Source organism: Micrasema longulum, unplaced genomic scaffold (assembly GCF_059751315.1).
Source record: "Micrasema longulum isolate JH-2025_06_02 unplaced genomic scaffold, ASM5975131v1 h1tg000008l, whole genome shotgun sequence".
NCBI classification, from domain to species: domain Eukaryota; kingdom Metazoa; phylum Arthropoda; class Insecta; order Trichoptera; family Brachycentridae; genus Micrasema; species Micrasema longulum.
This window is the reverse complement of record NW_028277216.1, coordinates 313,142-339,457: the sequence shown is the minus strand read 5'-3', so window position 1 is coordinate 339,457 and position 26,316 is coordinate 313,142. Positions and strand designations below refer to the sequence as shown.

General features: G+C 34.2%; 1 protein-coding gene across 1 annotated transcript in view; it reads right to left on the bottom strand.

Annotated features, from left to right (window-relative positions):
- LOC148285742 (scavenger receptor class B member 1-like) overlaps positions 1-26,316 on the bottom strand; it is a 95,080-nt gene that overhangs the window by 4,072 nt on the left and 64,692 nt on the right. The window contains exons 3-9 of the mRNA XM_088231924.1: positions 9,193-9,284; positions 6,940-7,103; positions 3,830-3,971; positions 2,510-2,719; positions 1,174-1,301; positions 634-754; positions 387-537 (exon numbers count right to left, since the gene is read on the bottom strand). Coding sequence (XP_088088050.1) covers positions 387-537; positions 634-754; positions 1,174-1,301; positions 2,510-2,719; positions 3,830-3,971; positions 6,940-7,103; positions 9,193-9,284 — 1,008 coding nt within the window. The remainder of the gene's footprint in view (positions 1-386; positions 538-633; positions 755-1,173; positions 1,302-2,509; positions 2,720-3,829; positions 3,972-6,939; positions 7,104-9,192; positions 9,285-26,316) is intronic.

Here is a 26,316-nt window from a genome sequence, read left to right as displayed (position 1 = left end):
AGATTTAGAGACGGTTTTGAATTACGCTATTGTTTAGGTAGGTACGTTTTTATGTATAGTTTATTTTGACATCAATAACTAATTTTCCGCTTTTGGCGGAGATTTTTATGTGTGCTTTTAATACCCTCATATACTCGTATTAAATGAACACAATCTAAAGTTTGATATCAATGATCGTATTTAATTATTATTTATTATAGGCAGGCAGCCTTTGCTGATGTGCCCATATCTTGTATTTCGCTTTTTGTCCAAGTTCTTCTTCCTTCAAAAAAGCATCCAAACGGTCTTTGAACTGGTTGACTGAAATGGAATGGACGACTAGACTTGGTAATTTATTCCAGCCTGAAACTACCCTGCTGGAAAGGAAGTTTTAGGCTCAGACTTACCGAATGCACAAGGACTAGAGTTGGACACTCCTTTGGGGGGACACACTCCGGAGTCCATGTGACAGTAGCACTGGTTGGCAGGATTAGTTTCCGGAGAGTCAAACACGTCGTCAGGGACGGAGTAACGATAAGCTTTGATTCCATGCAGCACCTACGATGAGTAAACAAACAAAAATCAAAATGGCATCGTCAGGTTCTATCTACATAACTTTGTTCTTCGATTTCAAAAGGGTTTTGTTTGACTTACATCCAGTTCTTTTTCAAATATGAAAGGCAATCTTCTACACAATTCCTTGTTGAAAACAAAAAGGGTCTGTTCCTTATCTACCATATTAGGGGGGAACATTGACCCATCTGATGCATCCACTCTGAAAGTATGATAAATTTTATTTATATCAATATTTTTTTTTAAAATTGTAAACAATGATAAACACTTTGAGCACCAGCCGAATACGCGTAGAATTTACCCTGTACCCGGCCCATTTTTTGTGAAATTTCACGTTATTTCAATTATTAAACTCACGCCCCTCCCTTCATACCCTGCCTCTTTTTTCAACTAATTCTCCTAAAACATAAAATATTACATTTTCATAACCTGATCAGTGCATGTGGTTATTAAAATGCACGTCGTACTGGTTTTATATATCTGTGCAACAACAATGGTGAAGGTGTGTAGTGGGTTTTGCATGTTGGTTTAATTGGTGTCCTGACCGTAGGACACAGAAAAGTAGGTAAGTGGTAATATACACTTTTTACGAGTAAAAAACATATTGCATCTCATTCAAACCTGTTGCATTCGTCGGTTCCCCAGTGAGAGAGCTTGCTCAGTCCGTTGTACCGGTCGATCATGGCAAACTTGTTCATGTCGCGTACTCCGGTGAACATCGTCACCACATCGCTTCCGGTCCCGTTGCGCTAAAAAACCACATCAGCATTTTATTAGTTATAATGTTTTGAGTTTGTCCAAATACTAGAGTTACTGGACATTCCGCCCTGATGCTAAAGCAATCGAAAATTAACACAGATTTTGGTCAAAGAAGATCGGTCTACTTCTCCATTAAAGTGTACAACCAGCTTCCGTTGTCCACAAGGGCAATCAGTAAACACCAGGGGTGCATTTATGAACATTCTCTATCCCTTTGAGCGGTGGTAGGCAAACTGCGGTTCAGCGCAGGTTGACAGGTTCTACAGAAGAACTTCTAGGACTATTGCCTTTTGAATTATTGAGGATATTGCATGTATCAAACATCGCCGCTTGTAAGCGAAAGAAGGCGGAATGCGGCCTGTAACGTGGCGACAAGCGCGAACATAAATTAACATCAAGCCTTGCAGCCCTTGTTCGGGCTTATAGATGGAGATGGTAGCTGCACGGGAAAAAATGCTCGATTGGGCGCCGAAAATTTTTTAGACCCCCGATGGCGGCTGAAGCTTCGCGAGCTGTCGCTAGGGCTACACGCGGCGCTCTAATGATAATAAACTGTGCAAGTGTTTTTATGAAGTTATTTATATGTTGTTTTTTATTTTTATTTTGGCTTGATTTTGCAATCTAATGAGCTGCCCCTTTAATAACGACGGTTAATTATGTCATTTGCGGGGGCAGCCATTAGAATATCGGGACTCTAGCCACAAATATGTATAGGATTGTGAGGTACTAGGCCTCACCAAATCCCACTAAAATTTGTGACACCCTTTTCTAAATATGTAGGATCTTTCCCTGTATTGTGTATGCGTCAATTGAGACACGGGGAAGACGCCTACATACTTAATTCGTATGTTAACTATATTTCTAGAGAGTTATTTAGTTTCAAAATTAAAATGAAGAAACACAATGTAAAAACGTTCCTACAATGGAAGAGAGCGCTCCGAGTTAATCTGGGACAGCCCGAATCCTTCCCGTTTTCTCCTGCGGCTTATGTATGCTGTCTTGTACCGTACCTGACTGCGACACGGTACAAATTGTTCGATAAAACCTGTGTGTTTTTTGTAAATAAAGTTGTGTATAAATCGAAAATGTGTTTTAGTGGAATTACGCCCTCTTCCTTTGAATTGGTTCTAGCATGATCAATTTGATTAATTACTTACTGTTATTAGGGCTAGAATGATAAATTGAATAAAATACTTACTGTTGATAGAACTCCAAACTGATCCATTTGAGGCAACTGGCTCGAGAACTGCAGGAACGGTTTGGCCAGGTTGACCAGCTCATCCTCATATCCCCACAGAAACCGGTGGATGGGGAGGCTCCTGAAGGCCTGGGTGTTCAGGGACTTGAACAGCGTAGACAGACCCACTTTGGCCATATAATACGTGTCTTTGGCCATTGCTATTGCGCTCTGTGAAGAAAAAGTAATCAACAATGTTTTGAGTATGTCCAAATGTTTGCGGACAGGCTGGATTTTCTCCCTAGGGAGTTATTCAGATCTAACTTTGTTGCAACAGAGAAACAAAACATTTTTGAGAAGGGAATATGGAAGTCTAGACATTAACAGGGCTGATGACTAGTCATTTATTTATTTATTTACTTAAAGGCAGTTTATTACACATTATTTCAGACATAATGAACCGGGTTGTGGTCCCGTGGAAGTATTGTAGACTTGCGGACCAAAGGTCCGAGGTTCAAATCCCACTCTACCACAACTCGAATTCCATTTTTCCAGCACAAGTTAATTACGACTTTTTGGAAATGGTCTGAAAATTTGAGTAAATAATAAAAACTCAAATATTTCTCTTTTACAAAAAAAATAATTAAATATTGTACATATAATCATGCATTGACATAATATAAATAACTTCTTTGACGTTACTACAAAGTTATGTCGTCACTTTTTCTGACAACTCTCATTCTAATCATCTTACATTTTAAGGACTATAGTCATTCTTTAAAGTGCCGTGTGCTTACACTGCCTTACTTATAAATTAGTAGCTCAATCACAAATAACTATCGACGTGCTTAAAAACATGCTAAGCATTTGAGCGATCACACTGAACAATAATGGACACTCAACAATGTTTGAGTATGTCCAAATGCTTGCAGACTGGCTAAATTTCCTCCCTAGGGAGTTATTCATATTTGAATGTATTTCAACAGAGAGGGAAAACATTTTTGAGTAGGAAAAATGGAAGTCTAGGCATTTACAGGGCTTATGACCTGTCATTGGCTGGTCTCAGTGGCCACTTTACATACTGTGTAACATTCACCATTCGGCCCATGTTTAAACATCCACATTTCCTCAATTCTTCAATGTTACACTAACTATGAGACGTGATTCTGACTTCATGGAATGATGATGATGATGATAGCTGTGCAATTCAATGCTCTAATTTTTACTGCGTTTAAGAAAAACATTTTTTTATCCAATTTCCCTAGGCACTGAACTTGCTCATTGATATTTTTTGTAGGAAGACGTCGCGAGAAATAAAACATTATGTTGAGATGGGCGTACCAGCATAGGAAGATTTGGAACGACAACTTTATCATATTGAGCACCGATGGATTCGTCTGGTAACATTTGGTAGGACCGCTTGTCTTGGTACGTCAGCGTTCCATTTGGGTTGAAGACAGTATTCACTCTTGTCAACGTCTCCCTGAAAACAAAAAGATTTATACTTTTCGGTTCAATTCAACACAAATAGCAAAAATATACATCTCCTTCAAAGGAGATCAATTACAAACCGAAAATATTAATTTAGATGTCGTCAAGTCTATTAAAGACCTCGGAGTTATCATGTCTGTAAACTTGCCTTTAATGAACACATTGATACTATCATGGTGGTGTTGTTTGTTACCTACTAAACGTCGGGTTATTTCGACTGCCTAGTAGGTTCCACATAAATTGCTAAATATTTATCCGCGTTGATATCATTCCGTAAAAATCGTCTCGTGAGAACGTTTTTTACTTCACGCTCGTTTTGGATAAATCTTCAGACTAACATGGTATGTGAAATGGACAGATAGAGTAAAAGATTGTACTTACAGTTTTAATATATTATAATATTGACTCCATATATATGTTCGGCATACTAAATGGTATAATCGATGTTTCATCATTACTGGGACAAGTAAAATTCAATATTCCGACTCGTAGATTGAGAAACAATGAAGTACTGTTCATCGATCAGCATAGAACAAACTATGGCCTAAATTCTCCAATGACCTGCCTTTGTCGTATTGTTAACTCGAGACAAGATCACCTGGACTTTTTTGGTTTAAGTTTACAACGATTTAAACGAGCACTAAATAAATAATCCAGATCTTGTCTCGATGTCCCTTATGTTTGTCAATGCTTCTTTCTTTTTTTTAAAAAATGTTTTAAACTATTCTTTTATTGTAATATTTAAACCTTATAAATTGTATACATGGACAATGTCCGTTAATAAATAAATAAATAAATAAATAAATATCTTTTATTAATAAAAATTATACAATATATAAACTTAATATAATGGAAATACTTTAAAATAACTCAATGAATGTAATTTGTAAAAGGTAAAATAAAGCAATTAAGAAAAGTATGAAATCGTAACAATTAAAATTAAATCAAGTTTTTGTCTAAAGATCGTGCGTCACCGAACACAGCCAAAACGTCTCTCGTCCTGTCCGTCGCTCGGACCTGGCGCACGACGTCACGTGTGACGTCTATAGTGTTGCCACACTATGATTAAAAATGTTCCCAGCTAAAGCGCTCTATTGATCACTTGTTTGTCCTCATTTAGAATATGCCTCCGTGATCTGGTCTCCCTTATATGTAGGCAGGATATATCATATCGAACCGGTGCGACATCGTCTATATCGTCATGGATGATTGGCCTCAAGAAGGGAGACCACACTTACAGAGAAGTGGACTCAATGTTCAAAATCTCAAATTCAAAAACGTACAAATAACATTGACTTCATATTCATGTTTAATTGACTAAATGGCTTGATTGATGTACTATTGTTACTGGAACAAGTAGCATTCGATGTTCCGATTCGCCGGTTGCGAAATAATAATGTGCTGTTCCTCGATCAGCACAGCGCAAACAATGGCTTGCATGCACCAATGTCCCGATTGTGTTGCATTGTAAACTCGAGACAAAATCTGGACTTTGTTAGTGTAAGTCTTTTTAGATGTAAACAATCATTAGGATAGACCGGATCTTGTCTTGAGGTAGTAATTATAATTTTTTTGTCCTGACACACTCAGGCATTTTTCATTTCATTTATTTTGGTTTCGAATTAAATGTAAAGCTCACATTAAAACACGGCTGGCGGTTAAAGAATTACTAAATTCGCGTTGGGCACGAGTTGAGTGTCATAATTTTAGAAGGCTCAGGGTAAAACGCATTCTGAATTATCATCATTAACACATATTCTCGTATTTTCTCCATGGGTTATGGCGCTACAGTAGTGATTTTTACACGATTTTGATTTGAGCATGACGAGGCCTCTAAACCAATCACACGAGAAGATAAAACAAAAAACTAACCCATATTACGAATATAAAAATAGCTCAAATAAGGCAAAAATAAATAACGTGTGTCGTTATTTACGAAAAAATGCTTTTTCAACCAGCTAATAGTAGGCAAGCCAACGACGGGCAGGACAACGTCTGTGGGGTCCGCTAGTTTATGATAAATGTTAAATTAATAATTAAATACATTTATTTTGCATATAATCCGAATGAAAACGTAATTATAGTATAACACACACACACGCACCCTCTCCTTCATTTATTCCCACACGCACATGTACCCTCTCCCTCATTCATTCACGCATACACACATTCACATACACACACATGAATACAAACGTCACACACATACAATTACGTAAGCTCTTTTCTTATATATTATGTGTCACTAGATTTACAGTGGATTTTTTTTATTGGCTCTAGTATTGTTAATATTTTTCTACTTATTTTGTTCATGTAATAGCTGTAAAAATCCCAAATAAAATAAAATAAATGAAATGACATTTAGTAAATTTAAAGGTCTTAATTTGCATTTAATAAAAGTTTTAAGCTAAAAAATATGAATGTCATTCCATAAAATATATTAAATAAAACTTAATTATCAAAAATTGAGCAAAGGAAAAAACTTTTTTTTTTTTCATAACATTAAATTTAATGCGATAAGGGAAATGGGAAGAAAAAATAAATTTTATCATCATTCCCCTTCCGCACCTAATGGTGCATAGGGCACTGCATTGGTACACCAATCGCAGCGTATCTTGATCATTTTTGTTGCATGAAGGTAAGACGATCAGTCTTACGCTTCAGGTCCCAGTCCGGGGACTATGAAATATTCTAGTGAAAAAACACCTTTTTACGTAAATATTTCATGTCAACCATGTCGGGAATCGAACCCGGACCTCTAGCATAGTAGGAAAACGCGCCGACCACTACACCATGCGGTACTTAAATTGAGATTTGGGAGGGAACTGCACTAAACTGTTATTTTTGTAACGTCTTCGCGAAACAGCTTAATTTGTGAAACGGTAACTGTTATTGATATTTTTATAAAAAAAACCGAGATGTCCAGCTCTTGTAAAAGATACTTTATATAAAGGACTTACTTGTAAACATACGGGCCAAGATCTTCAACTCTCAGTTTGTCGTCGATTCCTGCCATGTAATCATCCACGTTGGTGTAGTTAAATACGTGAACCTTTAGTATCGGATGCACGGGGGGTTTACTCCATAGTTCATAGGCTTTTGAGTTGTTGATTAGCATCATATTCTGAAAGAAAAACACACGTGAACCATCATCATTATCATTCCATGTCCGCTTCCTTGTTGGAGCATTTGGTATCCACAAAGAGCCTCCATGCATCTCTATCGGAGTTGCGTCATCCTGAGTCAGGTTCTCGTCCCGACGTTCTGACATAAACTGCCGACGAACAGTCAGCAGTGGACGTCCAGGACGTCGAGAACCTGACAATAATAATAATAATAATTGGCAAATTTATATAGGGCACTTAGGGCCGGTTGCATCAAAGTTGGTATAAATTTAGTTTAAAGTTAAATATTTAAACTTAGTTAAGGCTCAAAATCTGGTAACAAAAATTCCGTTGCATCAACTTTATTTTGGATAAGTTAAAGTTAAGAATGTTGCCACTGTAAAGGTTCAAGTTTCACCCTAAAATTGTTGGGATTTTCGCGCAAGCACGAGATATGGATATTCGCTAATAAGCGGAATGGGGAATGTTGTAGAATTCTACATAAAAGTGGCCACTTGAACCCAACCTATGACAGGTCATAAGCCCTGTAAACGCTCGAATATCCATAATCTTGAAACAAAAATTCTACCCATCTCTGTAGTGATATAAATAATAATATACCTACTCCCCCTTGGGATAGAACCCAGAATTGTGTGTGTATAAATATGTTAATATATATACACATACCAAAAAAATAATATTGCATAAAATATTATTTAACATGATATAAAAATATCCGTTTTATGTAAAATAAAATTTGTTTTATATTTTAAGTTCAAAGTTTATTAATTCAATGACTCTTATTAAATGACCCTTTAATTATCGACTCTGTTGTGTCAATCAATATTTTCAAGTGCACAATACATTTTTAGAAAAATTAACAAATAGTTTTTTTTAGCTTACATTTGTGTTATGTTTATATTCTTCGCGATCTGGCAATATTACCCGGTGACTTCAAGTATGCGCGCGGCGAAAGTGTGTTTAAGTGGGGGAATTATTGGACACAGTCCGATGTACTCAAATATGATTCTACACTCCTTCTGGACTATTCTTAATTATATGACTTGCACATATAAACATTAATAAAAAAAAAAAATAAGAATACATATTATATTTCCTGATTTAAGATTGTGGGTATGATAATCTAAAGAAGTGAGATTTTAGTTGGGATCTGAACTGATTGGGACTGTAGATGATTCGTAAGTTTGAAGGCAATTGGTTCTATTTATAGTCCTTAAAATATAGCTTGATTAGAATAACAGTTGTCAGCAAACGTGGCGAAATAACTTTGTAGTAACGTCTAAGGAGTGATTTATATTGACACACGAAAAATCATTAGTATCTGGCATGTTCATTTATTTTTTTAATACAATGCTTGAAATATAAATCAACTTAAATATATAAAATCAGCTTTAAAACAAAAATAAACCTAATTATTAACGACGTTCTTACAAGGTTACATCATTTTGCAAAAACGTTAGAGATGAGACAAATTGATCAATGTCAATCGATCAAATAAAAAAATAATTCATTTGGTTTTGTTCGTGAAGAAAAGTATAAAATGCCTCATTTTTGGTGATTAATTGTTTTAAACACACCATTGTTTTTGCGTTTTTATATCAATTTTCGTAAACAGAGTTTCATTTTTGCATGAAAAAACTGATAAAATCGATTTGATCGGTACATAGTCAGTGATAAGTACTTTCCCATCACTATTGACATCAGTTTGGCAGCTGTCATTCTAATCAAGCTATATTTTAATGACTATAAGCTAATTGAATGCTCTAATTTTTCCGCGCGTAAAAAAACATTTTTATATCCAATTTCCCGTAGGGCTGAAGTTCCGCATTAGCTAGGAAGCCTAATAATAAAAAAAAATTACTTCCATATGATAGATTTTAGTTTTTTTAGAATACTGCCAGGATTCGACCCGGGACCTCAAATATTGTAGGCGAAAACGCCCACCACTACAGTACGAGGCGGACTTTTATCCACTCGATTCGTATATTTACCTGAGAGTAGCCATCAAGTTGAATGCTCTCATTCAGGGTTCTGGATTTTTTTCACACGCAACAGACAAAAAAGTAAATAAATGTGATTTTAACTTACGGATAAAAGCGTGGTATTAAACGTGTCGGTGAAAAAGAATGTGATGGTCCCTATGAGGCTGAGGAGGAATATCACCACTAGCGAGGTCATTACTGGAACAAAAATAAATTAATTGCATTAATAAAATACAGACTATCTACTTATAGTGACAGTTAAAGTGATATGGACATATTATTACACTGTAAATATTATAGTTTTATCAGATCTGTTTAGTGAACATTTATTTAAATCTTAAAATAGGGCACACATATCATACATATTGTTATGTGTGTTCTAATAATAACATTGCAAATATATTTAATTTATAAATTGTTTATCACATATGTCTTGACCATTATTTTAAATTTTGATATGTTTTTTTCTTCATAAATATTTTTTTCCATTTCGTAATACTTTTTAATTGCTTTAAATAAAATTGAATTTTGTGACTTTGCCTTTTTCCTAAATGGAAGTCTAATTTTGTTCTTTTCTCTAGTATTGTGATCGTGTTCATGCTGGTTCCGATCAATTTTTTTCCAAAATTCTGTTTTTTTATTAGAGTTAATAATTTTATGAACAAATATCATTGTATTGTAAAATATTCTTTGTTTATATGTTAATAATTTCATTTCATTTACCATCGACTTTACCCTCGTATATCTGTTTTTTTTCAAAATGATTCTAAAGGCTTTATTTTGTAATACAGTTAGTTTATCTATGTTTTCTTTGTTTGATAAAAATAAAATGCTACTACAGTAGTTAACGTGTGGTTCAATAATTGCTTTGTAAATAGTTTTGCAGGAGTCCTTAAAGACATTTTAAATTTATCTCTTGCTTAACTTTAACTTTTGCACCTGTATCTAATGAATTATTTTGAGTTTGTCCAAATTGAAGGACTCTGTTTCACGCCTTTTGAGATCGTAAACTAAGATGTGAATCCCCCATTAACTCTTACACACGCTGAACTCTACAACAGACATTCTTCTCCTTCTTCTTATAGTTCCTCTCCCCGATGGAGGTTGGAAATCATCATTGCGATTCTTACTTTATTGGCAGCTGCCCTGAACAAGGACTGGGTGCTGCAATGGAACCAGTCGCGCAAGTTCTTAAGCCGAGAGATGCGCCTTCTACCTGCACTGCGTCTCCCTTCAATCCTTCCCTGTAGAATGACTTGTAAAATTTTATATTTTTCGCCTCTCATCACATGCCCAAAGTACTCGAGTTTTCTTTTTTTTATGGTCTTCAGTACCTATTTATCTTTTTCCATCCGTCGGAGAACATCATCGTTTCGGACTCTATCCACCCAGGAGATTTTTATATCCTCCTGTAGCACCACATTTCAAAGGCTTCGATCTTTTTTGAAGTGTTTTGGGTGAGTGTCCACGTTTCGACGCCGTAAAAAAGTACCGAGAAGACGTAACATCGAGCAATGCGCATTCGGAGGTCTAAATTAAAGTCTCTACTGCAAAGAAGGTCACGCATCCTGAAAAGGCAGTCTCGCGCCACCTCTATTCTGACTTTGATCTCTTGCGAGTTATCCCATTTATCATTCAGCCAGCATCCTAAATATTTATATTGATGAACTTACTCAATAAACTGCGCTCCAAGTTTTAAAGTCGTTGGGAAAGTTTGTGTCTTTTTCCGAATAACCATACATTTAGTCTTATTTATTTATTTATTTATTAACGGACATTGTCCATGTATACAATTTTTAAGGTTTAAATATTACAATAAAAGAGTAGTTTAAAACATTTAAAGAAAAAAGAAAGAAGCATTGACAAACATAAGGGACATCGAGACAAGATCTGGACTATTTATTTAGTGCTCGTTTAAATCGTTGTAAACTTAAACCAAAAAAGTCCAGATCCTGTCTTGAGTTAACAATACGACAAAGGCGGGTCATTGGAGAATTTAGGCCATAGTTTGTTCTATGCTGATCGATGAACAGTACTTCATTGTTTCTCAATCTACGAGTCGGAATATTGAATTTTACTTGTCCCAGTAATGATGGAACATCGATTATACCATTTAGTATGCCGAACATATATATGGAGTCAATATTAGTTCTACGTTTTTGTAGACTAGAAATATTTAACATCGACTCTATTTCAGCATAAGAATAATTATCTCTCTCTAGTCCAAGCATCCACGCTATTTTTCGAAGCAAGCGATGTTGGCCTGATTCAATGTGATTTATGCGATTGACATAGAATGGAGAGAAGACCACTATTCTAGGAGGCATATTCTAGAAGAGGGCGAACAGTTGAGCAATAAAGAGTTTTGATTGTACGGACATTAGAAAAATCAGAGGATATTCTGTTAATGAAGCCAAGTAATTTCAGTGATTTATTTACTGTATTATCTATATGCTCGTTGTATGTCAGTTTATAGTCCAAAACAACTCCTAAATCTCTGATGGACTTGACTACATCAATTTTGGAGTTTTCTAATAGGTACTCGAAGGAAATTGGTTGTTTTGTTCTATGAAATGACATTATTTTGCATTTTTTAATATTTAGTTCTAATTTATTGACTTTACACCATCGGTTAAAAGAGTTAATGTCTGATTGAAGAAGAAAGCAGTCTTGTAAAGTTTGAATTATTTTGAGAATTTTGTTGTCGTCCGCGAAGAGCCAAAAACGAGAGTAAGAGAATGATTTAGCAACATCATTAATAAACAAATTGAAAAGCAGGGGTGCCAAATGAGCACCCTGAGGTACACCCGATGTAACATCAATACTGGTTGATAAATAGTTATTTATCCGAACATTTTGTGTCCTACTAGTTAGATACGATTTAATAAATGATAGTAATGGATCTCTTATTCCCAAGGCATGTAATTTATACATGAGAATTTTATGATCTACTTTGTCAAATGCCTTAGAAAAATCTGAAATGTCTTGGAAATATTCATCTCTAGCTCTTTATTCAAACTTGCCGTGTAAACTTTGTCCAATAATAGTAGCAGGCTTTCCATACTAACTGCTAGAAGGACAGTATCATCCGCGTATCGGATATTGTTTATAATTTGTCCATTAAAACAATATAACTAAATGTTATAAAATATTTGAATATAACCACTTATTGACTTTTCTATGTCCACCGGTTTCGAGACGTACTCGTTTCTTTGTCAGGACATCAATTAAACCAACATGCAAACCAACATGCAATACCCACTATACACCTTCACCATAGAAAAGTCAGTAAGTGGTTTATATATAGATATTTAATAACATTTAGTAAAATGTTTGACCACAAAGTTAATGCTTTAAATATTAATAATAAAACAATTTTTATTTATTTTTATTTATTAATTACATTATACATACATTTGTTAAGGACAGAGACACAGTTTATAGCGACACAATCAGGAACAACCCATGTCTGTGAACTTGCTCCGACTCGCTAGAAAATCCGTGTTGAGTCGGGGAACTTGTAATGCATTCATAACCATACATTCACACACATATATACATATATATTCGCACATACATATTTATATTATATTTTATACATACATATTCATATATATTAAGTCTATACACATCATTGATACTTTATACATTATTACATTTTACATTTATAAATACATATTAATTATTTACCAGTTAGTCCACATTTGATATAAGAATTAAAAAAATAAAAGTATTAAAAACATACGAAGCGACAAGCAGCTACTTAACAGAAGAGCCAATTCAAGTTTTTTTTATTAAATAAAAAAAAACTTGAATTGGCTCTTCGTTAACGTTTCTACATGTCAATTGGTATTTTTTTCCTTTCCTGCGTCGATACAGCAGGGCCTCGATAGTCCAGACGCGCAAAATTTATACCACGTTTGGATGTACGAAGCGTTCGGATTATAGTATGCAGGATATTTTATTTTGAAAGGCATTTTTCGTTATAAGACAATGATTTTTCAAACTGAAAGTATGTTTAAATCGTGCTAAATGTTATTTATTTTAAAGGAACAAACAGTCGACAATGATATAGTTACATTTGAAAAAAAATACAGTTTAAAGACAGACCAGCAAAGTTTCTAAATAAGAATCATACATATTGAGGAAGTTCAGTGGTTTTTTTCAAATTTTTTATTTGTTATAGACTGTTAAACTAAGTCAAAATTATTTTTTTTAAATTTTTACATATCGTATTATCGGTGCTACGATTTTTTAAAGTTTTGTATTTCTGAAATAACTCCGCGTGTGACGTCAGAGGTTCATTTCCGCTTATTCTCATTCAGTCCTTCCCATTGGTCCAGAAGCGACAAGCAGACCGGAAATCTTCCATAGCTCTCAGATCATAGGTTGATTCACACGAACCAGTGACGTCATTTAAAGTAGTGCGTTTTTATCAAAATATTTTTTATTGTTTTTTCTGTACATTTTCAAGAAACTTTGTCGTACAATTTAATGCTCTAATTTTTACCCCGCGTAAGAAAACATTTTTTGTATCCAATTTCCCGTAGGGCTGAAGTTCCTCCTGCAATGGTAGCCGAAACGTCGGATCAAATCCAACATACACGGTTTCACCCAAAAAAGATACATAATATTGATAACAGTGACCGTGAAAACCTTCGCACCTACATAATACACACTGTCGCATAATAATATACTTCATTTTTGTAGTATTTTTCACACAGCGAATTTGTCAATTTCCGAGTTACACAATATTTATTTTCTCCGTTTTGTTTTATGTAGAAACGTGTTTCTTTCTTATGACGGCAGTATATCAAGTCTTGCATCGTATGTAGACTATAGTCCTTAAAATGTAAGATGATTAGAATGACAGTTGTCAGAAAAAATGACGACATAACTTTGTAGTAACGTCTAAGGAGTGATTTATATTGACACACGAAAAATCATTCGTATTTGGTAAGAAAATTTATTTTTTAAATACAATTCTTGACATATAAATCAACATAAATATATAAAATCAGCTTTAAAACTAAAAAAAAAAAACTAAAATTAACATAATTATTAACGACATTCTTACAAGGTTACATCATTTTGCAAAAACGTTAGAGATGGGACAAATTGATCAATGTAATTTGATCGAATGAAAAAATAATTCACGAAAAAAGTATAAATGTCTTATTTTTGGTAAATAATTGTATTTAACACACTATAATAGGCTTGTTTTTGCGTTTTTTAAATCAATTTTCGGAAACATTTAGTGATTGCATGAAATAATTGATAAAATCGATTTGATCAGTGATCAGTGATCCCATCACTAATGAAATTATTTTGACAGCTGTCATTCTAATCAAGCTATATTTTAAGGACTATAGTGTGACATCGCAGCCTGCCTGTTTCTGCCTATCTCTACAGGGTACAACGCAAAGGTTTGCTTACATGTATTTGTATACAAACGTCACGAACGTCACACAGATATAAGCTCCTACGTCATCGTAGTAATTGCACGGCGCAATTCAAAGGCAAAAAATAATTATTCATGATTAAAAAATGTTTGAATTGATAGCCAGTAAGATGTTTACAATAATTTACTCATAGGGAGATAAAATAAAACAGAAAATTAATAGAGCAAAGAGTTGTTTATAAAATTAATCATAATTTATATGTTTTAAATAGTTCATAAAATCTGCAAAAGGCATTTGATAGAGTTGACAGAGAGAAATTCTGGAAGGTTTTGTCAGAGTATGGAGTGAATGGTAACCTGACAAGGGCTATTGCGTCACTATACAAGGACAGCACAGCATGTGCGAAGCACGTGGGTCATTCACATCGTGGTTTAACATTCCTAAAGGAGTCAGACAGGGATGCGTAATGCCACCATGTTAGTTCAACATATACATCGATAAGTGTATGAAAGAACTAAAACATTTAAGAATGAAAGCAAAAATGAGTGTTAACTGTCTTCTGAATGCTGATGATGCCGTGCTTCTTGCTAGCAGCAAAGGAGACCCGCAATTTTTAGTAACAAAAGTCCACGATGTATGCAAGAAAAGCGATTTCCTTATGAATGTTGATAAATCGAAGGTGATGGTTCTTGAAAGGGATGAAAATATAACTAAATGTGAGATCAGTGTGAACGGGGATATTCTGAATCAGGTAGAAGAATTTGTGCATCTGGGAAGTATGTTTATGTGATTTATTTGCTAATTACGCATGAAATGTGGTCCCATCCTGTTTCTTTAAGATCCTAGCAGTATTTCTACACTTTAAAAGGACACAACACGGCATAGTTGAATTCAAATCAGGAGTTGCGTACTAAGCGACGTCTACAAATAAACTAATGGGTGCAAACGTAAAACTACTCATTTATGAGTAGTTAAGTCGCCTTCTGTTTGATGCTCGTATGCGGTTTCTGAACTATTCTTAATTATATGGTATTAGGGTTTAGAGCAAAGCATAAAGATAGCACATTCCGCGAACCAGACAATTACAAGTGTTCATCTGCCAAAAGGCAAGTGGCGCGATCAAAGTCAAAACGCATACCACGAAGCGGTAATTCGAGCCATAGAAAAAACGAAAAGTCGCAGGGGAGCTATATCCGGCCTATAAGGCGCACAAATCCAAGTCATTGACAACAACTTACTGTTCCACGACATCTTTTTTTTCCCAGTGGTTGTTATTTTCGTTGCGGTCATAGCAGCTGAGCCGCAATTACAAACGCTATCTCATCGGTACATACCAAGACGGTATATTTAACTTTTGAACTACCTGTACGTTCCTCCATATGGCGAATTGTAATTTACCGACATGTCGGTACGCGTTTTCACTACGTCACCTCAGACGTGATTTGATCGAATTTATTTATTTATTATTTCACGTTTTACATAAAACTTTTTTTTTAAATATGAATACCTCACTGGGCACAACCCGTGTCGAGGCATTCATTTACATGATTTAATATTTTATTTTATTCAGAAAACATACAGTTATACATAATAAGTATTAAAAACAACAATTTTTTAACATAAAAAGACCAATTAAGTTTTTATAAATTAAAAAAAATATAAACATTAAATGTGAAAAAAAATAAAAAAATAAATAAGAATTTTAAGGGAGAAAATAATAATTGTTGACATTTGCGTTTTCCATGGAGGTAATAAATTAAAATAAATAAAAATACCGAATGTACACTCCGAGCCATCCACGCACACACATGAACGCACATATAAAACATACACAAACATATACATTACATACGGCACATATACATAGCATAAACCACTCAAGATGCACATTCAGCAACTATCCCAAATAATCGACCCCATGAAGAAATTTTCTGTACAAATGCAACGTGCAGTTAAAAATGTCTACATCAATACTGAGTCCGTTATAATTTCTACAGGTACGTCTAATGAATGATTTCGAGGTATAATTGTTTTTACAAGTTGGTACATAAAAAAGGGAATTTAATCTAGTATAGCGAAGAGGACAACGGAAACCAATATTTTGTAAAAGATACGGCGAATCAACTATATTATTGAGAATTTTGAAAAGAAAAATTAAATCATATGTAAGGCGCCTTTTTTGTAGTGATTCTATATTAAAATTGATCAAAGATGCGCCGTAATCATTTTCAATGTTGCCAAAACGATATTCCAGGCTCCTTATAAATTTCTTTTGAATGTTTTCAATTTGATTAATATATACATTATATTGAGGGGACCATACCAATGAAGCGAATTCGAGTTGTTAATATATTTTACTTATAGTGTCTAAAAAATATATATAAAATACATATAAAATATTACATATTCATATTTAAATCCACACAAATATTTACATATATAATAGATAGAGAGAGAGAAAAAAAATTAAAAAGAAAGAAAAAGAAAACAACATTATATTATTAGTACAGCTCACACATTTAACTACTGTGCAGACATAAGGTCAAGTAACAAGCTACTGTCAGCTCCCGGTGGCCCAACATCCGCACAAATGCCAAATATACGAGTATATGACATATCTTCATAGAGACACTGTGTGGATACAAATACGAAACACGAAATGCAAAAATAATTATATATTAACAAGTTTACTGCTTTGGTGGGGTGACCATCTCGAGACAGTTCTCGAGACCCAAATCAAGTAGCCATTGTTTTACAAACAGTTTAAATTGCTCAAGATTTTTATCTGCTTTTGTGGCAAATGGTATATTGTTATGTATCCTTTGTCCAGGGTATATTTGACTCCTTTGACCAAATGATGTTGTCATTTTAGGTGCCACGTATAGCTTTACATAGCTCGTATTGTAAAATTTATTTCCACCGTGTTTATGAGTGTGAACGAGAAGTGCCTTAACATACAGTTGCCAGACGTTCAGAACACCTACTCGTTCAAACACCCCAGCTGTAGGTGTCCTGATGGACCCCGAGTAGAGCCTCGAGAACACTTTTGTGCAATTTCTAATGCTTGAATAGCATTTTTCCTGGCCCCACCCCACGCAATAATACCATACTCAATAAGACTTTGACACAATGAGAAATACACTTTTTTCGAAGTTTTTTTGTCCAGAATGTTTCTTAGAGAGTTGAAAACAAACACAAGTTTTTTATATTTAAAAGTATTTCAACAGAGAGGGAAAAAAATATTTTGAGAAGGGAATATGGAAGTCTAGGCATTTACAAGGCTTATAACCTGTCATTGGCTGGTTTAAGTGGCCACTTTACACACTGTGCAACATTCAATTTTTGTTGTTAAATTGTGAATTTGAGCAGCCCAGTCTAAATGCGAATCTATGAATACTCCTAAATATTTTATGTTATCAACTTTATTTATAAATTTACACTAGTTCTCATCACTACACCGATCTACATTCGACCAAGAAGTGACGCTGAAACTTTACTACGGGTTCGATGCTAAATTAAAAATTAAAGTATTTCGCTTCCGTAGAAAATTTTTTGAAGGAAGATACTCGTACCTTTAAAATCCTCCATAAAAACCCAAAAAACAAATTCCAGGATGATGTAAAAAATGCTGTGAAATCGTGTAAAATTGAACTTTTTTCTTCAACTAACATACAAATAATTCAAATTTATTCTGAAATTCCCAAATTGTATGGATTAAAAAAAAATCATCAAGATGATAATCCCATTAGTCCTGTAGTATCTTCTTGTAGTACCTCATCTTTTAAATAAGCATAATTAATACAACATATAATTTTAATATTTTCCAACCTAAATACACCGTTTAAAAATCATTAGAGCTAATTGATGCACTTTAAAACTTGGTAAACCCCAACAATTCCAAATAAATATTATTTGACGTCGTAAATCTAGTCACTAATGTTTATGTCCAGTCATCGAAAGCAATTATTAAAGATAAATAGATGCGAAGGTTTTCACGGTCAGTGTTATCAATATGTTTCTTTTTTGGGTGATACCGTGTGTGTTGGATTTGTCCCGACGTTTCGGCTACCATTGCAGAAGCCATAACCGGGGTAAACTGAGTGTTTTGTAGAAAAAAGTATGTGAATAAGTACTAGTAATTTGTACCGTGTCGCAGTCAGCAGTAGGCACATTTCTATTATAGTAATGGATACAAGAAGAAGCAAATTGACTACATTATTAAATCGCAAGCTACAAGGAAGAACAAGGACGAAGATGTTACCAGAGGAACTGCATACCTACCATATGTACAGAATGTTACTGGCAGCTGACAGCTGATAGCTGACAGCTGACAGGATAGCCAGAGTGCTGATAGCTGACAGCTGACAGGATAGCCAGAGTGCTGAAGAAACATAATATTGGAACAACGTTCAGGACTGTGGGAAAAATAAAGAACCATTTATTGAACCTAAAAGATAAGAATGCCTTGGAAACGGAACCTGTTTATAAACTAAGTTGCCAAGGATGTGGTAATGTGTACATGGGACAAACAGTGCGCATAGCAAAGAAAAGGATTGACAAACACAAAAGAGCGTGTAAAGTTGGGCATCCTGACAAATCTGCAATAGAGAAATATATTATAGACACCGGAATATTTTTTGGCAGAAAATGAACAGAAAATTTTGCATAAACCCAGTAAGAGAGACCACAATAACACAAACAAAGACGACGGGCTTAAATTAAACTCAACATGGTTCCCAGCACTACATACTACAAAAATGAATAGAAATGTGCCTGCTGCCAACTGCGACACGGTACAAATTACAAGTACTTACACACATACTTTTTTTTCCTACAAAACTCCCAGTTTACCGCGAATGGCTCCTGCAAAGGTAGCCAAAACGTAGCAACAAATCCAACACACACGGTATCACCCATAAAAAAACATATTAATTATTAAAGATACCTTAAAACCATCGGATTTACCAGGAAAAAAGTCAAATGATTTAAGTCGTTAGTTTAACATTTGCTTAAATCAAAATTATTTCCAATTTAATATTAAATATTATAACCAAACTTCAGGACTCGCGACGGGAATTCCAACAAGCCCTTTGGTTGCACTGGTCTTGAAATAACATTGAGAATAAAATATTAAACTCTAATAATACTTTAATTAACATCACTAATGTCTTCTTATGGAAACGCTATGTTATACTCGCTTGTGAATGGTTTCTCGTTTAGTAACATATATACAAAAATCAAAAATGTTACCTGTGTGGATATTCGCTAATAAGCGGAATGGGGAATGTTGTAGTACCTACTTAAAGTGGCCACTTAACCCAGCCAATGACAGGTCATAAGCCCTGTAAACGCTCGAATATCCATAATCCTGAATTTGAAAAAAATCTACCTCATCTCTGTAGGGATATAAATAAAAATAAACGCTATGTTGATGATATTTTTTGTATTTGGACTGGAAACGAACGTCAATTAACTTCAATTCTTAATTTTATAAATACTTTTGATGACAAAATTAAATTTACCTAAGAAGACCAAAATGAGAATAAATTAAATTTTCTAGATTTGACATTAACGAACATCAATAATCAAATAAAATTTAACATTTTCCGAAAACCAACTTACACGGATATTGTCATTGATAACTCATCCAACCACCCTACTTCCAAAAACATTAAGCATTCCATTCAATTTTGCATAGTTTAATAAATGTTCCTCTTTCTAAACATAACTTAGAAAATGGATTAAATTTAATAAAAAATTGCTAATAATAATGGATATACAATCGATATAATACAGGGTGTTCTTAAAACCTAGTCACATCCAAAACCACGATGATCAGTATGGGAAAGAAGACATATTAGCATATTTAAAAAAATGTTTAGAACGAAGAAAATTTAAAAAAATAAAAAAAATAAAAAACAAACAGTTGCTTACTTATGCAGGGGAGAAGCGAGGGGAGCGCGGCCGCGCGGTTGACAATGTACCAGACTCCCCTCTCCCCCTCCTCGTCTCTCCCCTGCAGATGTAAGCAACCATTTTTTTTTTTTAATTTTTTTTTTTATAAATTTTATTCGTTCTAAAAAAATATTTTTATATGCCAATATGTCTTGTCTTGTATAAAATACTCCTTTGCAAATGCAATATATTGTATTATTTATAAAATTAACGCCAATAAACTGTATTTATTTACGAGGAAAACAAAAAACAAACCGACACGAGCGTTGACTTAGAGATTACACACGCGTTGACTTATGACTGCGATAACTTAAGCATCTTCATTATTTAAATTTATTTCAACAGAGAGGGAAAACATTTTTGAGAAGAAAATATGGAAGTCTAGGCATTTACAGGGCTTATGACCTGTCATTGGCCGGTTTAAGTGACCACTTTATACACATTCACCATTCTGCCCATGTTGAACATTTACATTTCCTCAACTCTTCCATCTGTTGACTTTTGTGAAGTAAAAGAGCTGAAAAAATCACGTGGGTGAGCTTCATCCGATTGAACCAAATCACCTTCTAGGCAACGCCTGAATTTTTATTTATATTTTATTTATTTTTTCTTTTACCAGGTAGTTAATTCAACAATGTTTGAGTATGTCCAAATGCTTGCAGACTGGCTGGATTTCCTCCCTAGGGAGTTATTTATATAATTACACAGTATGTAAAGTGGCCACTTAAACCAGCCAGTGACAGGTCATAAGCCCTGTAAATGCCTAGACTTCCATATTCCCTTCTCAAAAATGTTTTTCCTCTCTGTTGAAATACATTCAAATATGAATTACTCCCTAGGGAGGAAATCCAGCCAGTCTGCAAGCATTTGGACATACTCAAACATTGTTGAATGTCTATTATTGTTCGTGTGATCGCTCAAATGCTTAGCATGTTTTTAAGCACGTCGATAGTTATTTGTGACTGAGCTACTGATTTATAAGTAAGGCTTATAGCTTAAGCACACGGCATAGCACTTTAAAGAATGACTATAGTCCTTAAAATGTAAGATGATTAGAATGACAGTTGTCAGAAAAAGTGACGACATAACTTTGTAGTAACGTCAAAGGAGTTATTTATATTGACACATGAAAAATAATTTGTATCTGGCGTGTCAATTTTTTTTTAAATACAATGCTTGAAAAATAAATTCACAAATATATAAAATCAGCTTTAAAACTAAAAGAAAACTACAATAAACCTAATTATTAACGACGTTCTTACAAGGTTACATCATTTTGCAAAAACGTTAGAGACGAGACAAATTGTTCATGAAAAAAGAATAAATGTCTCATTTTTCGGTGAATAATTGTGTTAAACACACTATAATAGGCTTGTTTTTGCGTTTTTAATATCAATTTTCGGAAACAGAGTTTCATGATTGCACGAAATAACTGATAAAATCGATTTGATCAGTGATCAGTAATTTCCCATCACTAATGAAACTAGTTTGACAGCTGTCATTCTAATCAAGCTTTATTTTAAGGACTATAGTGATGCGTGCACAGTTTATAAAAAAAAAACAAAAAAACAAACAAACTGTAAATGTCAAGATCCGTGCATTATGTAAGGCTGAGACGCGCATTATTGACGTAATCAAGATTAGAGTGCTCCGATGGTTCGGACATTATTTAATATACATAAAAAAGTATGAAAAATAACACGCACCATTGATTGTACATTACATTGACCTATTTGAAGACCTTATTTGTGTAACATGTCTTAATAGGAACCCACAAACAATCTATGTTTTTAGTATAATCTAGTCTAAAACATTTACTGATTACAAAATATAACCTTTATTTTGACACATGTCAAAATATTATTTTCGTAATCCAAGTAAGATTATTTACTATATAGGACAGTATAGATAGAACGAACGCCTATACATTTGATTTATTTATTTATTTTACAGAAACATACAGTCAATATATAATTAAATTACATAATAAATCACTGAAATTACTTGGCTTCATTAACAGAATATCATCTGATTTTACTAATGTCAGTATTACAGATTTAAGAATAGTCCAGAAGGAGCGTAGAATCATATTTGAATACATCGGACTGTGTCCGAAAATCCCCCCCCTCTGCCCCACTTTCACCGCGCGCATGCTTAAAGTCGCCGCATAATGTTGCCAGATCGTGAATAATAAAATCATAACACAAATGTAATTATATTTTTTGAAAATTTCTCTAAAATTGTACTGTATACGCGAAAACACTGATATACACTTAATATACAATTAATAAGAGTAATTTAAATTATGTAAAAATTATATTTTACCTAAAGCGGATATTTTTATGTCATGTTAAATAATATTTGATGATAAAGCAGCGTAAAAAAATTCACTACCCTGGCAACACTAACAAAATGTCCATTTTGTTTTCTTTAACAATCTGACAGAAGGAAAAAGAATAAATTTTTGAAGTAATACATTTGCTACTTACACATGCATTTGCCACTTCCACATGAAATGTGATCCCACCCTGTTTCTTTTTGATCCCAGCAGTAATTCTACACTTTAAAATGACTCAACACAGCATAGTTGAATTCAAATCGGGAGTTGCGTACTGAGCGACGTCTACAAAGAAACTAATGTGTCAAAGCGTAAAACTACTCCTTTACGAGTAGTTTAGTCGCCTTCTGTTTGATGCGCGTATGCGGTTTCAGGACTCTTCTTAATTCTATGGTCCGTATATTTAACCGTCTTTATTGCTCAACTGTTCGCCCTCTTCTAGAATATGCCTTCGTGGTCTGGTCTCCATTCTATGTCAATCTCATAAATCAGTCAGTCCAACATCGCTTGCTTCGAAAAGTAGCGTGGATGCTTGGACTAGACAAAGGTAATTATTCTTATGCTGATATAGAGTCAATGTTAAATATTTCTAGTTTACAAAAACGTAGAACTTATATTGATTCCATATATATGTTCGGCATACTAAATAGTATAATGGATGTTCCATCATTACTGGGACAAGGAAAATTCGATATTCCGACTCGTAGGTTGAGAAACAATGAAGTACTGTTCATCGATTAGCATGGAACCAACTATGGCCTTAATTCTCCAATGACCCGTCTCGAGACATGACTTTTTTGTTTTAAGTTTACAGCGATTTAAACGAGAACTAAACAAACAGTCAAGATCTTAGTGTCCGTTATGTTTTTTAATGGTTCTTTTTAAAACATTGTTTTTAATTATCCTTTCATTGTAATACTAGCGGACCCGACAGACGTAGTCCCGCCGAACGTTGGCAAAAGACTTTTTATTGATAAGTAGGTACCTAGATACTTGTTTGTGATTAAATTCCAAAACTAAAAATTGTCAATATTAAAAAAATATTGAATTTAAGTAGGTACTTGTTTATGGTTGAATTCTAAAACATAAAATAAATATTTTTTCAAATACGGCATTCTTTTTGCAAACGTCAAACTCCGGTCGTCTCACCAACAAAAGGGTGTACTTATACTTATGTAGGAATACGAATTTTAAAAATGTATTGAATTTAATATTATTTTAATGTTGCCAAAAATCCAATAAAAATAAATAAATGGGTAGAAATTTTAAGGAATCTAAGGAAAGAATCTGATTGAGATCCACAAAAAACAAATGCTGTTTGTAAACATTCAAAAACAAACTTTTTTTAAACACAAAAAAACAATGTCTTTCCTTTTTTTTGTAACTCTGTTAGATCGATGAATAAAGCATTTATGCTCCTAACTTATTTTTTACATATTCGATGAAATATTTTGATATCTACGAACACGCACAGCGCAAAGATCTATATTTCTCTGAAAACCGCACGTAAATCGGTTAAGCCGTTTAGGAGGAGTACGGTGACATCACACGTACAGAGGAATTATAAATATAAAAATTTAAACCCTGTAAATTGTATAAATGGACAATGTCCGTTAATAAATAAATAAATAAGCTTTGAAAACAGACCTTTTGAAAACCATGTTGAGTTTAATATTTTTAACAGCACTACATACTACAAAAATAAATAGAAATGTGCCTACTGCCGACTGCGACACGGTACAAATTACTAGTACTTAAACACATACTTTTTCTACAAAATACTCAGTTTACCCTGAAGATGGCTCCTGCAATGGTGGCCGAAACGTCGGAACAAATCCAAAATCATCACCCAAAAAAGAAACATATTGATAACAGTGACCGTTAAAGCTTTTCCGCCCATTTTGTTTTCGCTTCAAAACGACTTAATACGCTTTCTGTAACTCAATCACAAATAACTATCGACGCGCCTTAAAACATGCTAAGCATTTAAGCGATCACAATGAATATGCTTAAGCTATCGCAGTCATAAGTCAACGCGTGTGTAATCTCTAAGTCAACGCTCGAGTCGGTATGTTTTTTGTTTTCCGCGTAAAAAAATACAGTTCACTGGCAAAAAATCGGCGTTTACTTAAAAAAAAATATAATAAAATGCATTTGCAAAATAGTAAGGAGTATCTAATACAAAAAAAATAAAATTACTATGGCGACTGCTTTTCTTGAAATTCGGCTTTCCAACCGCCGGCTAAATGCAATAAATAAATAAAAATAGCCGTTTTGGAATATTTTCTATATTTACACCGGTGAAATTCAAATATGTGATTGCGCAGCAGGATTATACGCCGTGAAAAGTAAATATTTTGACATTTCATATTAGGCTGGATGAAATCTACTTTGGCAAACAAATGTTTATTGCAGGAGGCTAAACTAGCAGTTTACAATGGAGTTCTAGTGCCAACTCTAATGTATGGGAGCGATGTATTGAATTGGAAAAATGGTGATTAAAGTAAGTTAAATGCTGTCAAAATGGGATCTCTCAGGCGAATGTGTGGTAAAACGATGTATGATAGGTGCACAAATGTCGAGGTCCGTGAACTGTGTAACGCTGAGACATGCATTATCGACAGAATCAAGAAAGGGGAGCTGCGTCGGTTTGGACATGCGGAGCGAATGGACAGCGAAAGAACGGCTAAAAGGATCTACGATGCGAATTTCGATGGATGCAGAAAACGAGGAGGACCGAGAGAGACATGGCGCGATCGAGTCCATCAAATACTTGAAGATGGACATGTCAAAAGTAGGAAAAATCGGCGTGCGTGCATGAGAAGATGTGTGAATGTAGCGGAAGTGAGGTCTGTATACAAAGATAGAGTGATATTTATTCATGCTTTATTAAGTTAGTTCATAACATCTTAAGAACCAATATAAACTTTTGATAACATTACAATATTTTTATAAAATATTCTCAATAACATTTTTTTAAATTAATTTAAAATATTTCAATCTTTTCTATCTCCTTTATTTCTTCATGTAACTCATTGTACAGCTTCAATCCCGTGGCGTTCAATCATCTCTGCCTACCCCTACGGGGAAACGGCGTGATGGTTTGTTGTTGTGGTTGTTTTAATATTCGGTGATCACGGATGTTCCATTGTGATCGCGAATACGATAAACAACCATCGTCTGTATTTATCTGAGTTTTAGTCCCAACACTTTTGTATGGAAGTGAAACATGGAACTGGCAGAGGAAGGATGAAAGCCGAGTGAACGCGGTTGAAATACGATCTCTTAGACGAATGTGTGGGAAATCAATGTATGACAGGGTTACGAATGATGAAATCAGGCGAGAGTGTAAATCTGAGACAAGTATAATTGATAAGATTAAGAAAGGGTCTCTGAGATGGTTTGGTCACGTAGAACGAATGGACGACGAGAGAATGGTAAAACAAGTATATATGGCAAAAATAAACGGCAACGTTAGACGAGGACGACCAAGGAAGACGTGGCATGATCAGATAAACCAAAATCTTAAGTCTGG